Below are 18,451 nucleotides of genomic sequence, written 5' to 3'. Positions count from 1 at the left end.
TCAAGAAAAAAGGAGTTCTTCTTTTCCAACCACCATTGGTGTGCTAGCTATACAACAAGGTGGGAGATCAAATTTGTTTGCTCGTGTCCCAAGTAGAGGAGCTACACTTGAAGCTCTTGGTCTTCTCATAAGCAATTGGAAAGGTTCGAGGGAAAACTAGCGAACATGGTATTTATCTTTCTAGTTTTAATTAATGATTATCATAGGCTTATGCATGTGATCCTGGGAATACTAGTGTAGATATTAGATGTCTTAATTCCGCTATAAACACTAGTAGAAGGGTGTAAAACCCAACACCAAGTTCCTTCATTGAAAATTCAGACTCTAGTTTTTGAATAAGTAGAGTTAAATCAGAGGAGTGAGTACCTGTAAGCACAATATCATCCACATAGAGTAAAATGATGATAATGGAGTACCCTTGACTCTTCACAAACATAGAGTGATCATGAGAACTCTTTTGAAAATCCAAAGTGAATAAGAATGAGGCAAATCTGGTAAACCAGGCCTTGGGAGCCTGCTTGAGGCCATATAAGCTTTTCTGTAGTTTACAGACATAGGATGGAGAAGAAGCATCAGTGAAGCCAGGGGGTTGAGACATAAAGACATCCTCCTCCAAAAGACCATGAAGGAAAGCATTAGAGACATCCAGTTGAAGAATGCTCCAATGATTTGAAACAACAATTGTTAAAACAAGTCTAATAGTGGTAGCTTTAACCACAGGGCTAAAAGTTTCTGAGTAATCAAGACCATCCATTTGATGAAATCCTTTTGCAACCAGCCTGACTTTATACCTTTCAATAGTTCCATCAACCTTGTATTTTATTCTATAAACCCATTTACACCTTAAAATGTTCAAAGAAGATAAGCTTGGAATCAAAACCCAAGTTTTATTGCTTATTAAAGCATCATATTCTTCCTGCATTGCCTTGCACCAATTTGGGTCTTTTGCTACTTATTTATAAGTAGTAGGCTCCATTGGTTGGTTGAGCAAGGCCACATAAGTAAGAGAAAGAGGATGACAACTACTATAGTGTGCTATATGATCAAGAATAATTTTGGGTTTAGTTATTCCAGCTCTAAGTCTAGTTCTCATAGGATGAACAGACTGTGGATGTTCAGTTTGGTGTTCAAGAGAAGAGGAGCTAGGAATAGGTGATGGGTTAAGAGTAGATGTAGTACTTTGAGCAGGTACAACATGTTGAATAGGTGCAAGACTTTGGGTAGGTGTTTCATGCATATGCTGAGAGCCAAATTGAATATGATGTGATAACTCCAATAGTGTTGAAGGAGTACAAGAAGAAAGCTTGGACTTTGAGACAGATGAGAAAGGAAACACATTTTCATCAAACACCACATGTTTTGAGATGATTATTTTCCCACTTTCAATATCCAAGCATTTATAACCCTTATGGTGAAGACTATAGCCAATAAAGACACAAGCAGCAGATTTGGGACAAAGTTTATTTGGCCTAGTATTATCCAAGAAAGGATAACATAGACTACCAAACACCCTTAACTGAGCATAGTCTGGTTTTTTATGAAATAAAACCTCATGAGGACAAGAACCATTTAGCAGTTTAGTTGGTAATCTATTTATAATAAACACAGCAGAGGAGAAAGCTTCATACCAGTATTCTTTGGGAAGATGAGATTGAAGTAAAGCATTACCAACCTCTGTGATTTGTCTGTTTCTTCTCTCAGCCTTGCCATTTTGTTGTTGAGTATATGGACAAGAGCTCCTAAATAGAATGCCACACTGATCAAGGAATGCTTTGAAATCCCCTTTTGCTAACTCTGGAGCACCATCAGATTGAAAATACTTGATCTTGACATTTAGTAAATTTTCAGAAAGAGCTTTAAAGTGTTTGAAGCAAGAAAGAGTATCAGATCTTGTCTTGAGTGAATAAACCCATAAATGTCTGCTATAGTCATCAAGAAAAAGATATAATATCTTTCTCCCTTGGAAGATGAAGTTGGTGCTGGACCCCAAATGTCTGAGTGAATCAAAGTTGATGTATAGCTTTGAGAGTTAGCAAATGGAAGAGATTTGCTTTTAGATAATTGTCAATAGTGGCATAGACCATGCTGGGGTTCAAATTTCAAGTTTATAGCTTTGTTCCTAGCCAATAGATGAAGCACTGAATCAGAAGTGTGACCCAATCGACTGTGCCAAATAGAAGGAGAAGTATTGACTCCTGAAAAATGAGCCTCATGTGGCTTTTGAACTTGAAATGTGATAGGATATAAGTCATTTATAACTGGTCCTTCACTGAAAGTTTTATCAGACCAAATGTCCAAGACTTTATAACCCCACGGAGAGAATTGAACCAAGCATTGATTGTCCCTTGTAAATTTAGAGCTGGACAGCAAATTTCTTTTGATATTAGGGACTACCAACATATTTTTAAGATCAAATATGTGATCATTTATTGTGAGTTTAGTATCACCTGTGCTAGAAATGGGAATACAGGTTCCACTTCCAACCATAACTGAATTTGAACCTGAGTAGCTTCTTTCATTTTCAATGGTATTTGCATCATAAGTCATATGGCTTGTAGCCCCTGTGTCAGCTAACCAAACAGCTGAAGAATCATTAGTTTTCTCAACCACTGAGACCATTAGAGCTTCTTCATAATCATTGCTATCTGAACAGAAACCAAATTGACCTAATTGAGCATCATAGACATCTTCCTCACTTGGTTTTTCCTCTTCATTGTGAGCATGTGAAGATTCACCTTCTTCATAAAGATGGAGACCAACAAAGTTTGGTCTTTCTTTGTTGTAGAAATTCTTACTTGTACTATTATGAGTATTATCTGGATTATTGCTATTATAGAATTTATAAGAATCATCAGGAGCATACCTGTATCTGCACTTAGAGGCAGCATGGCCCCATTTTCTGCAAATTCCACAAGGAATGCTAGAGAAATCAAAATCATTTGCTCTTTCACCTGATTGGGAGTTCCTTTGAATACTATTATTTGACTTTTGAATGCTATTATGATTGCTATGTTGATTACTGTTATGATTGATATATTGATTGTTGTTATGATTGCTATATTGATTGTTATTTGAAAAACTTTGTTGCTCTTGGTTTGTGTAATACCTTTGTGGTTGAGATTGTGAATACCTCAACTGATTTTGACTTGATTTTACTTGTTGTTTGACTTGTGTTCTTCTGGTTAAGTAAGCAGATTCATTCACTTCATCATTATCTTGAGTGCTTAAACATTGCTCATGATGAATGATTCGAGTTCTTAACTCTGGAAAAGACAATTTGGGTTCTCTTTGATGAGTAGCAATAACAAATTGCTTATACTCTTTTCCTAATCCCTTTAAAGCTATTCGACATAGCTCAGATTCAGGAACTTTATTACTCACAGCAGTCAAGGAATCAGGAATGTTTTTGATCTTTCTTAAGTAGCAACTTACTGTTAAATCTCCTCTTTTAAGATTTTGAAGTTGTTCTTTAAGTGAAGCAATCTTGGCTTCATACTCCTCAATATACATCATTTCAAGAAACTTCCAAATTTCTCTGGCTGAATCAAGCCCTAAAACATCAGATGATACAGTTCGAGTGAAAGTAGCTTTCATACATGCTAACGAAGCTATCAGCCTTTCTCCATGTAAGAAAAGATGGATTTAACACTTCCAGACCATTTTCAACAATATCTTTACTTGGAGATATAATCGATCCACCAATGTAACCTAACAGATCTGTACTTAAGAGAATAGTTTCAAATTGATCTTTCCATAATAGATAATTTGATCCATCTAACTTTCAGATATGAAGTTAGATATATTTGAGATTGTGACATTCGTGCTTGAGTTCGAGTTTTGTGATGAAGAATTTGAGGATTCCATTAAAAAATTGAATGAATTAAAGATAAAAGAGATCGAAATTAGAACTTACTTGATTCGATTTCGTTGAATTGAAGATGGATTTGTCGTTTAAACAAGCTCTGATACCATGTGAAGATTGGTATAGTAATGATACTTGATTAGAGAAGATGATAATAACAGAAGATGATGATTCTCTAATGAAGAAGATGAAGATTATCAGAGTAAGAAGAGAGAGAAATCACTGTTTTATTAAGCTTGAAATTCTATCAAACTTATTACAACTAATCAGCTCTATTTAAAGGGCGAATGGTAAGGGGAGCTAAGGATTGTTGTTGGGGAACTATTATGGTTGGGGAGCTGCCAAGATTAGTAAAGAGAGATGTAAGTTTTGAGTTATTATTTTAAGGCCTATTTTAAAGACCTTCTAAGATTCACAATTTAAGGGACTCAAGTATAATATATGGAAATATACCAAAATTAAAGAAAAGAAAAAAAACGATGCCTTCTTCTTCTACTCGATCTTTCTTCAAATTTTCTCTCCTAATCTCTATCCAACTTCTCTTCAATCTTTTCCGGTCATCAACTACAAAATTTCGGCTAATTCTACCCAACTATTTTCTCTAATGAAGAAGACATCAACCAAAATCTTGTGAGTTTTCTTCCCCTTTCAATTTCTAGGGTTGTTCTAAGTTTTATATCTAGGGTTTTAATGAGTTTCACATCTAGGGTTTTGCCGAGAATTTGTCATAAGATGATATTAGTTGCTTATTTGTTTTCCCCCTTTTGTTATACTTAAGATTGTTGTGTTAGCTTCGAAACTTGTTATTGCAATATGTTCTTTGATTTGGCTCTGGTACTTAGGCATTTGGTAAGTAAATCTTTTATCAACTACTGTAAACAAATGTAGAGTACTACAACATGTTATGCACTTAGAATTTTTATGTTTGTGTTTGCCAGAACAAGCAAATTGGTAAACTTTTAGATAACAGGAAAGCTTATGGTGGCGAAGACACACCACAAACAGATAAGTCCGAAATCGAGGAAGAAAATGCAAGACACCCTCGAAAACATATATCAAGATTCTGCTGAAAAGAGAAATCAAGTCTCAGACGAAGAAGATGAGGGTGATTCAATTGATGGCGGCGATTCAAGCGATGGGGATGAAGATTATGAGTAAAATTGGCAATAGTATAATTTGATGAATCTCTTTGTGACTATTTTGTAAAGAGAATTGATATGTTATATCTCTAATGTAATCATACTATTCACCAAATTTCAGAAATGGGAAGAAACTTTAGTAATGTACCTAGTTTTTCATTTTTTGAGGTTCTGTTATTACAATGACGAAATCATGGATATGTGGTTCCCTAGGTTGTTTTCACTTTTTTTTTAATTTCTCTCAACTTGAGGGAAATTTGTTAAAGAAAATATCATGAAAATGTGGTTCCCTAGGGAAAACTTACTGTTTTCACATTTGTTTGCCTAATTTCCCTTAGCTCGGGGGAAATGTTTCAAAAATTTCCCCAGGGAAATATCTGAACGAACCGAACGGTTCTGCCTATTTTTGTGCACATTTTTAAAGTTGAAGGAAGAAAGAAAAATAAAATTTAACCGAAAATATTTGTCTTCGGAAATTTCTTACATCTTGAGATAGATCTTCATCTATAATAACATTGTTTGCTTGAGCTGGTGGTTGTTGGTTCAATTGAAAAATATGTTATTCCTCCATTAAAGAAGCAACATCATAGATATCGTGAGACATAATAAACGTTAGTATCCAATAGAGAAGAGAGTGAACTAGTTTCTTACCAGTAATGGTTCTTGTATAACTTGATTGTGGGGAAGAAAGAGAGGTATTGTTATTGAAATATTTAGGGTTTAAGGAAGAATAGAAAAGAAAAATTACTATCAAAAATTTTAAAATTTTGAATTATATAGTTTTTTCTAATCCATCTATATTTCATTATTTAGTTTCAGATCCAAAAAATAGCTCCTAATACCAAATTGGTATAGGGAGCTGTGGTACAAAAAATTGATTTTATACTACAGCTCCCCAACAACAATCTCCAGCTCCCCTTACCAATCGCCATTTAAAGAGTTTAGAGAGAGAGAAAAAGGAAGTTAGTTAGAGAGTTGTTAATCTTAACAACTTCTTAACTAACTTTTAACAACTTTAAGTATTTAGGCGGACATTACATTTTACTTAGGCACTCATTTGTCTTAGCTAGGCACCCACACTTTTGTTTTAATGATTTGTTATTCTTACACTTTAAGAACACCACCCTCATCACAAGCTCTTCTCTAACAATCAGTAACTTCTTATGAATACTGAAAAACTTCTTCATCTTTCCCATCTTCACATAAAACATCAATAACTCTACAACAAAATGATGAACTTGGTATAAATTTTCTGTGAAGCATATCTTCTCCATACTTTCTTTCTCTATAATAAGCTTCAAGCATAACATCCATAATCTTTATAGCTTCCATTAATCTTCCTTGTTTACAAAACTCATTGATCAAAACTGTGTAATTAGTTGAATCTAAAGTCCGCATCTAAAATCTCACTAAAAATCTTTCTTGCTTTATCAAAACATAATTAAACACCTGAAATTATAGTATTAGTATCTAAATTAGGAACCAAACCCATTGATGAAATTTCTTCAAAAACTGTAGTTGCGGAATCCAAATCGAACTTCTTAATCAAAGCTTTAATCTAAATTACAAGTGATAACATTAGGGTTTATCCCAAATTTTGTCTTACAATTCTTAAACAACAGATGCTAAATCAAATCTTCTATTTTGAACCAATACATTCAACAATGTATTCAATAATTTATAGAAGGCTCAAACTTGTTTTTTATTTTAACCCTAACAAACATCAATAGAGCTAATTTGGGTTTATTAGCAATACGATAATTTCGAATTACAGTTACGAAATTTTTTTCTCCAAATTTGATTTGGGAATTTTTCAATCGTGAAATCAGGGTTTCCATTTGTTGAAGAAGATGGAAGGAGAAGAAGGAAGGGAGAAAAAAAAATCAGTCAAGGTCCCGGCGGTCGGTGCCGTTAGGTCAAACCTTCGTTGAGGCATTGCCTCTTAAACACACATTGCCTTTAACCAATATTGAAATTGCCTTTAGCGAGATTGCCTATAACAACTTTGGACATTACCTATAAAATCTCCCTTCAAATTTTCTACTAGTCGACCACCAACCAATAATAGAATCGGGGTCATTATAGAATTTCCTAATCTTTTTTAGGGTTGGAAATGAAAGTTTTTTGTTGTGAAGCCTCTATCAGGATGCCACACAAATTTCTAAACAACCCTTATAACCTACTACTATTATCTAGATCTCAAATTGTGTTTATAAAAATCATTAGGAAAAAGGTCTGAAAATTCTAATTAGATTCGTGCGGGAATTCCAAATCAACGGTTGAAGTACCATTATCTCCCAAATCTACATGGTACTTCCCTTATTCTATTACTATTCAAATCAGTAAATCATTTCGTCAACTTCAACCATAATTGATTAATATTTAAGAGTTGGATGAGAATTTAGAAGTCCAGACGACATGATGATGAATTAAAAAGACAAACAAAAAAAAGGAAAGGTAGGGGAAAATGGGGTGTTTAATTAGTCACACTGCACGTTTAAAAATTGTTAGAATTTATTTTGTAATTTAGCAGTTCAAAGTTCAAACACTGCCTGTACCAATATTCTACATTTACAAGTGCCTATGAATATGCATGCATGTGCATACTTTTAATACTTGTTATTATAATATTTTGAGACCTGCATGAATCACTTTTGAATTTTCTTGCACTCATGTTTTTAGTTGATTATTCTACAAAAATTACTATTTTGTTTCTTAGAAAGCCAATGATACAAAAATTTGGATGGAGAAGGGTTTCAGTATCCACATCATTGGTTCATTTGGATTTCTCTAGTTAAAGAGAATGTACATGCACAACATAGAGTTAATTTTTTTTAATCAAGGGCTTCCATTTGGTTGAAGGACTGAATCCATTCAAAGAGAACTAGATTTCCACTATGGACGCCACAAATTCTTCTTGGCTAATGATATTGTAGTTTATTTGATTCTCATTTGAAAAAATAAAACACCAAATTAAAGTGGAAAAACTATAACATGAAGATAAAGACAAAGAGGGAAAAAATGTACATAAACTACACACAATATATTAGATAAGAAACTTAAATTCTAACTTTTTTAACAACCACAAAAATTGCGGGTTGAAAGAAAAAACTAGGGGGAATAGTTATTTTAGGATAACGTAATCGATGGCTGACACATAAACACCAGCAAAAAATTCAAGTAAAAAGTCAAGATCGAAATCTAATAGTTGAGATAATAATGATGAATATTATACGTACATACAATACTGTCTATCTGCTAGAAACTTAGGACTTTAATTTTCGAATGATAAAGGAAAATTAGTTTTACACACAAAAAAGAATTATGAAGATTAAACATGATTTTGATTACTATTCTTAACTTCATGAAAATAAATTACAAAGATTGGTCTATTTATAGACAAAAATCAACCCACTAACTACGACCACTAGTCCACTCCTAGCATGACTCTACTAACTTATTCATTAACCATATTAATTTATCTATTAATTCCACTAAAGAAGATATTTTTTACCACTAACTAATCAATTTGAATGTACAAAAAACTAACACTATCTGCACATATAAACATCTCATATAAAAGACGACGATGGAGTGGAACGAAACTAACTCAATACAGCCCACGCTATCAAAGCCTTTTGACATGAGAGATGTGACCATACAATTTACAAACATAATTTTCAAAAATTTGGTCCAAGAAAGACTGAGAAAATATGAAATATCAACGACTTTCATGGTCCTTATTTGGATTTAAGTTTCAGACGTAAAGATAAGGAACTTACTAAGAATTGGTGAACATTGTTGAATGAGTCAATTGGGGTAGCATATTAATTGAGGCAGACTTCATGAGATATATCGGGTTTCTGGTGTGATTACTATAAGTAGTAATAAGAATTTAAACATAAACAGTAAAATAAAATAAAAAATTGAGAAACATGAAGCTTTGTGTAATTTGGTGATAAACCCTCGTAGACTTTTCAAAAAATAAAATCTCTTAACTAATGGAATAGAAATTTGAGATTGAAGTTTGAAAAGAAATTAGGGTGTGTTTAACACTTCAATTTTAATTGGTTTCACTATTTAGTATGCTTTGAAATTAGAATTCAGATAAACTTTGTTATTCGATGTCTACATTTGTCAGAAGAGTCACTTTAGACCTTAAGTTCTCCAACCAACCACTACTTACCAACTATGTTATCTAAACGGACCTGAGCTACATGTGCATAAAAAAGTACATATAATAAAACTAGCTGTAAATAATGTTATAAAAATTGAGAGGCTCCTAAATTTGAGGACGCTGCCCACCCAGGAAGCCTAGGCCTAGGGTGACCCTAATTAGAAGTAAATCAGTAAAACTTCATTAAATTTAAGCACGTATATTGTGAAGCATCAAACTTATACAACCGATAAGAAAAAAATTAACTCTAAACGATTTCTTTTATGATAGTTGTTAGTTTGATCGACATACCAAATTTATGTTATTGACGGCCAAAATACCACATCATGTTTTTGCAATTAATTTTCCGAAATACCAAATTTATGTTATTGACGGCCAAAAACAAAGATGAGTGGTAAGATATTGACTAAATAAAATATGAGTTAATTCCTATATGGCCCCCTACTTTGTGACCAGCTTCCTTTATGGCTCTATTTTTTTCGTAAATTCAAATATGGCCTCCTATTTTCAAGTAAATGTCATTACTACCCTTCTTAATTCTAAATTTAAAACATTTAAAAAAAGTTATTTCCACCTCACCCCCTCTCTCTCTCCACCTCATCTCTCTCTACAACTCACCCCTCTCTCTCTTTCCAACTCACCTCTCTCTCTTCCCAACTCACCTCTCTCTCTCTCTCTCTCTCTCTCCAACTCACCTTCATCTTCTCCGATTGAAGTCGCCGGTCGAAAAAATTTCCGGCCGGCGACTTCCCAAAAAAAAAAAAAAATATTTCTCATCCGTGAACAGACCGATCTGGTAAACTTAACAAGGAGCAAACAGACATAACATGGCAGACTGAAAAGCTAATAGATAAAGTGCACCAGTTGGTAAACAATCTTCTTTTTAATAGACCATTCGAGAGCTTTGATGATGGCTCTGCATTCACATTCTTCTGCATTTTGACCCCGAAAAGTGAAAGCCGCTGCCGCGAGGAAATTTGTCTGGTCATCGTGCATAATACACCCTATCCCCGCCTCGTCCTGCGCTGCTATAAAGGAAGCATCCACGTTAATTTTAACAAAAGGAGGTGTTGGAGGTGACCAAACGATAACCTTTTCAATCTGCTGTGAAGTACTTTGATGATTCTGGAGGTTAGCAATACATTTGATATTATCTATGATCATCATCGGGACAGGATTCATTGATGCAAAACATTTATCACATCTTGCTTTCCATATATGCCAAAGAATAGTCGCAAAAAAGCTACTAATATGTTCTTCTATATCTTTCCATGAAGTAATCCAGTCGAGAATATTAAGGATATAAACTGAAATAACATTGAAGTGCAGCCAAATTACCTTAGCTAAATCACAGTGTAATAGTACGTGAATCATAGTTTCTTGTTCTTGACAGAAATCGCAATTATAGATATGACCGATATATTTGCCAATTCTATCTCTTACCGGTAGACTATTGGTACAAAGGAATAGTTTGATTTTGGGCAGAATTGGCAAATGCCAAATAAAAGTCCAAGCTTTCGTATCATAATGATAGTGTTCAGTACGCAAGTAGTAGTACATGGATTTTATAGTGAACTTACCCGATTTGGTTAATGACCATCTGGCTATGTCATCCTACTGCTCCTGTATATTAATACTTAAAATAGCATTGCATATATCCCGATTAAAGCATTGAAATAAAGTATTCGTATCCCATTGATTATTCCTAATAAGTTGAGAAACTTTGGTAAGATTGCTATTATTCGTATTGTTTAATGGGGGAGGATAATTGGGTATCCAGTAGTCCTGCCAAATATTTATATTCGTACCTTTATTAATATCCTAATCTTCTTTATTATCTCGGTAGCCATATAGTTTTGGTACATGAATCCTACATGATCCCTTTATATCTAAATCTACTAAATCTCACGGTTCATAACTGTGACATATTTTCTCCATTATTTAAATGGACATGTCCTTAAAAAAATGTGTATCTAACCATTTTTTCTCTCATTGTGCTATGCTCTTTCAATTGGTCTCCATATTTTGTCTTTTATACTTAATAACTCCACATCTCTATATTATAGGGGATTGTTCATGTCTTCACTCATGTTTTTTTTATATTTTGTTGAACATGTCTTCACTCATGTTTGTAAAGAGTTCTAATCCCACTATACATTTGAAATTAGATTTGGACCGTGTCTCCTGAGAGAAGACAAAAGATTATGTTTTTTTCACAAGCATATGGTAATCATACTATAAGTTTGAAACTAGACTTTTACCCTGCCGGACGCACGAGTTATGCCTAGTCTATAAAATGATATAAATACAAAGTGGAGATGAAATAAAGAGGGAAAGAGATCAAAGACTTGAAACGTGTATTTGACACATTTTCTTTAAAATACCATTTGTTTCATCTTAATTGGAATAACAATTCGTAGGATGTGGCAAGCTTTGCTTGAAACTGCATGAAATAACTAATCGTGATTCCACATTAGAAACTCAAAAACATTCAATTTGCATTTCCTAGATTTTTTTTTCTTCTTCCTTTTTTTATTTTGATATTTTTTTTCCAAATTTTATTTATCAAAAATCCTATGTTCTTTCCTATTTTTTGAAGTGTATCATTTGTAGTCCGTTCTTTGAAGGAAAGACTCAAGAAAGACTTCACAAGACAGAAATTTCTTATTAAAAATTTGTTTACAAATATTACTTTTTTCTATGAATGTATCTTAAATCTAGTATTGGAGATATTTTCGTAGTGGTTAAATAAATATTAAAAAAAAAATTTATTATCAATTTTAGATTGATTTCAAGTGGTATGTAAGTAGTAACTAGTGTTGTTATAAAGGCCAGGCCGGCCCGGGTTGGGCCCGGGACCGGCCCGTTCCGTACAGGCCCGGCCCGGCCCATACGGAAAACGGGCCTAGCCAACCCGGGTTCTATTCCGGCCGCGGGCTGGGCCTATGGTTTGGGCCCGACGGGCCCGGCCCGGCCCGGTCCGTCAAAACCTGTTTTTTTTTATTTTATTTTTTATTTTTTATTTGATGCCTTATTTTAAAATTTTCATAGAGAATTTGAAAACATTCCTTTTCGAAAAGATCTATCCAACAAATCGTTCCTAAAATATTCATTTCCATAAAATATTTTCGAAAAATCTTTCCTAACTTGTTAATTTATCTGTTTAAATCATCCTCTATATTATTTCCAAAACGTAACTTCTAAAATCACTCTCACGAAATCTTTTCAAAAATCTTTCTTAAACTTGTTAACCTATTTATGTAAATCATCTTCTATTTATATAAATCATCCTCTACTAATTAGTTTCAAGATATAATTTCTAAAATCATTTCCCAAAAATCTTTTCATAGAATCTTTCCTAAACTTATTAATTTATTTATGTAAGTCACCCTCTATTAATTATTTCCACAAAGTAATTTCTAAAATCAATTCAAAAAACTCTTTCTAAAAATCTTTTCTATACTTATTTATGAAAATTATATCCTATTAACTATTCCTAAAATCTTTCCAAAAGTCATTTTTAAATCATGTCATTATTTATAGAAAATCGTCTCTAAAGTTTTAATTTTTTATATTCAAAATAAACAATAGATTTGTATTTTTTAATTTAAATTTTGGTTTTTCAAATATTTAAAAAATATATATAATATAGAAAATCTAGGCTGACCCGGCCCGGCCAGACCTGGGTCTATACCCAGTCCCGGGCTGGGCCCTTGTATAACCAACCCGGGTTGAGCTCGGCCCGGGAAATTTTCAACCCGGGTTGGCTAGGCCCGGCCTGGACAGGCCCGGGCCGGGCCGGCCCGACCCGGCCTTTTAAGCATCACTAGTAGTAACGTAGTTTTTGAGACCCGAAATATTTTGAATGACCTCAGACTGGACAATATGAGATCGTAAGCAAACTTCCGATAGAAAAACGCCAACAGATAATGCCAGCCAAATTGAATTGATTGTAGTCAATAAATCAAGCCAAACGCTACAACAAAAAAGTATAGCGCCTCTAAAAGTTCCCAAACTAACCCAATTTCTTTTTCCTTGGAGAGTTTAATTATTCTTTGGGTGCTTTTAAAGGCACCGGGCCAAAAGGCTGTTAGCATCCAACTCTATTAGCACCAGGCCTAACTGCTCCTTTCTCTGTTAACACCGTCCAACTATGTAGGCACTGGTCAAAGTACAGTTAACCCTAACCCTAAAAAAAACCTAAATAAACTTTGAGCACCTAATCTTCAAAAATCGGCTTCTTTAAATCTTTACCAACCGTCGATCTTAGCGTGATCGTGTATTGAATCAACGGAAACTTCATCGAGGGCAAAAAGTTTATCATCTTCAAACACTTGGCTGAAGAACTCTCTTCTCTCCCTCTCTTGTTTCTCTCTCTCTAAAAGAGAAAAGGGAAGAAGAAGTGAGGACTGAGGAGGAAAGAGAGAAATGGGTATTCTGTGTCAGGTAGTTCATTACCTTTCCCTAAATGGGCATTCAAGCAAAAGAGCAGTCTTTCAGGTTGTTCTACTATGTCCCTTCCTAATTCTTTGTAAAATGTCATTATTGTGGGATTTCGCTTTTATTCTAGCATAAAAGTAGAGTCCCTTTAATACGTACGGCAATTGACTTTGTTGTTATAGGTAAATAGGAATCATGAGACCATGAATGTGGAAGGGGATTCTAGATTTGTTGATCAAGGGTGTTTTGAAGAATGTATTAATTTCTTGGAATGCTCAGATGATTACGAGGATAATCGGGATGAGGCTTTGATTGATTCGATTATTGTCTTTGAAATGTGGAAAAGACATCACAGGTCGTCTGAGTGTTCTTGGGGACCATGGAATTCAGTGAAGGTATATATACTTCTCTTTTCTAGCAACTCATGTTTTTCATACTTTTTGAAACCTTCAATTTCCCTTATTACTACTGAGATAGTTTCAGTATTCCTAATCATTCGAACTTGGGCTTTAGGGTTAGATTTTTCTAAGATCGAACATCTCTTGTATGTTGGTCACAAAGTAGGGAAGTGAGATGACGTGGAGAGAGATGAGTGGTGGAGAGGGAAGTGAGGTGTAATTCAGGTTTTTGTTTTTTATTTTATTTTGAAAATATATTAATGGGAAGGGTAGTTATGACATTTCCATGAAAATAGGAGGCCATATTTAAATTTACAGAAATTTGGGGGCCATAAAGGAAGCTGGTCACAAAGTAGGGGGCCATATAGGAATTAACTCTTATTTATTTCATATTGGTATTATATTTAACTCTTATTTGTTTTCTCTATTATAATTTAAAGTTTGTTTACAGTAATGGGGTATTATATTTAAGTTGAAATTTACGTCTAAATCGTGATTGACCTCTTAGAATGTGAAGTATAAAAGAGAAAGAGATGAAGATGAAAAATTATAAGATAAAATTATAAAAGACTGAAGCAGAGACAGAAGAAAGAAAAACACAAAAAAAATTATTTTAGTATTTATATAAATTTAGGAGGCTACATGTAAGTATGTAACAGTGATCACACTTTAAGGGAGTCAATTGAAAAATAACCCTAAAATTTACATTTTCCACGGAGTTTAACCTATTGGTGAATTAATAGCTTGTCTATCGAACCTGAACAACAAAGTTATTGTATGTTGTATTTTGTTTTTTGGATGGATTCGATAAATGAGAGGATATCTTTAGAAAAGACTGATAAGTTGTTCTCCCACATCGTAATGACTTTTTTGGGCTTTAATAGGATTGCTAGGGTTGGTCTAGCCGGGTTTGGACATGTTCTCTTCTTTGGTACGGAAAAGACCCGACTAGTTTTTGAGTTTGTCACAAAGAGTGTAACATAGAAGACATAGAAGAAAGTATCATCAATGACTCAAATCCACGTTTCAATGTCCATACCGGCAATACAAAGCTAATTAAGTCTTCACTAGTTTGTGATCGTGTTTTTATGACATTATAGTATGACCTTTCTTTATCCATCATTAAGGTGTTGCTTGTTTTTTTTAAATGTCTGAATCTGAATTAGCTGAATCTGAATTGGCTGAACTGAATTGGCTGAATTATTTCACCAGTTAGACGTTTGTTTTCCAGATCTGAATCATCAAGTCTGAATTAAGAATTTGATTTTTATACCCCTTAATATATTTGGCCAAAAAAATAAGTTGTTTTGCTGAATAAAAAGAGATCTAGGGTTTCTTTTACATTGGCTATATAAAAATAGAAGAATTAGGGTTTCTTTCCTTTCTCCTTCAAAAATGGAAGAATTAGGGTTTTCAAGTCTCCCTCTCTCTCTAACTATTGTTCTGGAGAGGCAAACACGCCGGACTCTCTCTCTCCAACCAAAGTCGTTCTCCAACCAAAGTCGTCGGATTTTTCTCTCTCTCTAACCCTCATCGGATCTTTCTCTAACCATAGTCTGGAAAACTAAACTCGTTGGATCTCTCTCTCTCGAATCGAAGGTGTGGAAGGCTAAACACTCGCCGGATCTATCTCCTCTTTAATCGAAGGTGTGGAAGGTTAAACTTTCTCCGAAGCAGAACTCTCTCAACCCGAAGGCCTGTAAAGCTAACTGTCGCCGGCAAGATGTGTAGAGACCCTCGCCAGATCTTAGGTGGGTTTATGTGGTCGTGTGGGTTGTTGTGTTTGTGGCTGACTGGTTTTGATGATGGTTTGGTCTGTTGTGGTGTTTCCGGTGGTGGTGGTGGTGGTGGTGGTGGTATTGTCGGTGGTGTTGCTGGTGGTGTAAGTTTTGGATAGAAGATGGAAATTTTCAGAAACACGAGGGGCAGAACCGTCATTTGCCTATTTTCAGACATTTGGGCAATATTTCAGACTTGTTTTGAAGTCTGAAATATGTGGGATATTTTTCAGCCTATTCAGACCTCTTTCCATTTTAGCTTAATTTTCAGATTTTTTAAATTAATAAACAAACATCTGAAATCTGAATTGGAACCCAATTCAGATTTCAGATCTGAAAAAATAAAAAAACAAACAGCACCTAAGTATGACAGGAGGTCAAATATTAAAAGCTATTGCTTATTCGTAAAACTGAAGTAGATTGAAACATGTTAGTCTACAAAAGTAGTACTCCTATGTGGTTTAACCGGTTGGTAAGCGCAACCCCAATAAGCACGGGTCTGGGCTCCCAGATAAGGACGTGTCTGGGCTCCCAAATTCAAATTTTTGGGAGCCCAGCCCCAGCCTTATCAACCCAATAGGGGGCCTCTCATTTGGAATTCCCTATTGAACTTTCTCTCGGTGTCTCCCATTATTGTTAAAGGCACTCTCTTAGGAAAACTTTATTGTGGTTTTTTTTTTTTTTTGGCAGTCAATACATGGACAACTAATTTCCTTATATGGACGACTATTTTCGGGTCGGATGCAGGTCAACTATTTTTTATTTAACTGACTTCAATTTAATAAGGGGACAACTCTATAAGGTCTTAAATATTGAAAGTGATTAATCAGAAGATCTTCAACTAATATTAGAAATAGAAACCATAACTTTGATTCATCATCTTCACTGTCATCTTCTTCTTCTTCCTTACTTAAGTGATCTTTTATTCCAATCAGAAGAAGAACACATGAGGTATGAAGAATAAACAGAAATAAAAGTTCACTATGCATTTCACAAAGAAATCAATTGTAGTTAAGATGATAAAGTTAAAATGCCCCTAAAATTTGTAAACCATAAATTTCTTTCATCTCTCTAGTCAAAGAATCATCTCTCTTTAAACAAGTTTTTGTAGTTCCAAGTTCCTAACCGAGGCAGTGAGTTGCACAACGTTTTCCCTCATCTCTCTAGTCAAAGAATCCTTATCTTTGATTTCAACTTCCTTGTCTCGTAATTGGTAGGTACTATTAATTTGATGAAACACATTTCACAGTTGAAACCTGTTCAAGAGGCGTGACATTGCTACTTTTGGGGAAGATTATCTTTTAATACCAAACATCGTTTTAGGTCTAATTTTTTTTTTCAATGGGTTCTAGGGTTTATGAAGATTCAAGCATAGATCCAACAAACTTTATAAAAAAAACATCTCTTTAAAAGATTTTTCATCCGTTTCATTTTCTTGTTACTGCAGTCAACAATGTCTTTTCAAAAATTTCTCTCTCTACAAATTTGTGGGTGAAGAAGAAGAAGAAGTAAAACAAAATCTGGAAAGAGTGAGGACTTAAAATAAAATCTCTAATTCTTGAAGGACCTGAGTGAAAAATAATAGAGTAATGTCCCCTTAAAAACAGTTGTCCATATAAAAAATTTAATTTTTCTTGTTGTCCGCATAAAATAGTTGTCCATATAAAAGAATTGGTTGTCCATATATTGACCACCTTTTTTTTGTTGAAAGGAGAACTTTATTGTGGTTAGTAGCGTCTACAGGATTTATTTTGAACACTAAATATTTTATTGATAAAATTACTATTTCCCTCCCGAAAATTACAATCACATAAATTTAAGTAAATAATAATATTTTATTGATAAAATTAATAAACACATGTAATTGATACCAAGAGATTCAAAAACTTAATATTTTAGACAGGTTTCATACTTTTATAATCCATACATTCATAATTGACTTCTATGAATTTTCATTGCTTAGAAGTTTTTCATAGTTATCTCATTATCAATCTCCATAGATGTATCAATTTCAATGTAGACAAGTGTACGGTAACTCAACCATTCATCACTCATCCGGTTACGCAATTGACTTTTGATAATCATTGTTGAAAATGATCTCTAAATTGTAGCAGTTGCCACAAGTAACACCAGTGCGAAAGTCAATAACAAATAAACTAATTTATATACTTCATGCTGCATCATTAATACATCAACTCGACCAATTTTAAAATGCCGCGACTTTGGGGAATAAAGAAAAGTCTCCGGCGAATAAAGACTTAGTCAATCAAACTTGACTAATGGGGCATAATTATTTTCTAGTCCAAAATTTAATCTAATTGTTTATTCAGCACTTAGTCTTCATCTTCGCCTCACTTCCCCACCCAAATTCTGACCACCAACACAATAATTTTCGGCCAACACCAGCATTTTATTCTATCCCCTCTCTCTCTCTCTCTCTCTCTCTCCCTCATTTCTTCTCCTCCTTGGTCGATCCATTATACTTGCTTCCATCTCCACGGTTCCTTTCTCTGTTAATGTTGATCATCTTCAACCAATTGAATATTGCATCTGTGTCTAGTTGTTTCACCAACATAAATAGAAATTTGGTTTTCATATACATTTTTACATCACCTAAACTAAGAAAGCTAAAAAGAGAAAATGGTAGAGATAGGAGA

General features: G+C 34.1%; 1 protein-coding gene across 1 annotated transcript; it reads right to left on the bottom strand.

Annotated features, from left to right (window-relative positions):
- Positions 1 to 952: 952 nt before the first annotated feature.
- Positions 953 to 3,594, bottom strand: LOC147563689 (uncharacterized). Its single transcript, XM_086657450.1, has 2 exons — positions 2,082 to 3,594; positions 953 to 1,854 (listed from the first exon to the last, which is right to left on the bottom strand). The coding sequence occupies exons 1-2, from the start codon at positions 3,592 to 3,594 to the stop codon at positions 953 to 955; spliced, it is 2,415 nt and encodes an 804-aa protein (XP_086513576.1).
- Between the last annotated feature and the right edge of the window lie 14,857 nt (positions 3,595 to 18,451).

The sequence above is a fragment of the Eschscholzia californica genome, unplaced genomic scaffold (genome assembly GCF_041429995.1).
Source record: "Eschscholzia californica isolate CP2 unplaced genomic scaffold, dmEscCali1.0.p SCAF_1, whole genome shotgun sequence".
In the NCBI taxonomy this organism is placed as follows: domain Eukaryota; kingdom Viridiplantae; phylum Streptophyta; class Magnoliopsida; order Ranunculales; family Papaveraceae; genus Eschscholzia; species Eschscholzia californica.
The sequence above is the reverse complement of the archived record's forward strand: the minus strand, read 5'-3'. Positions and strand labels throughout refer to the sequence as shown.

Coding starts and splice junctions, on each gene's coding strand:
- LOC147563689 (XM_086657450.1), bottom strand. CDS start 3,594: ATGAAAGCTACTTTCACTCGAACTGTATCATCTGATGTTTTAGGGCTT. Junction 1,855..2,081: donor GAAATTTGAACCCCAGCATG/GTCTATGCCACT, acceptor AACACTTTAAAG/CTCTTTCTGAAAATTTACTA.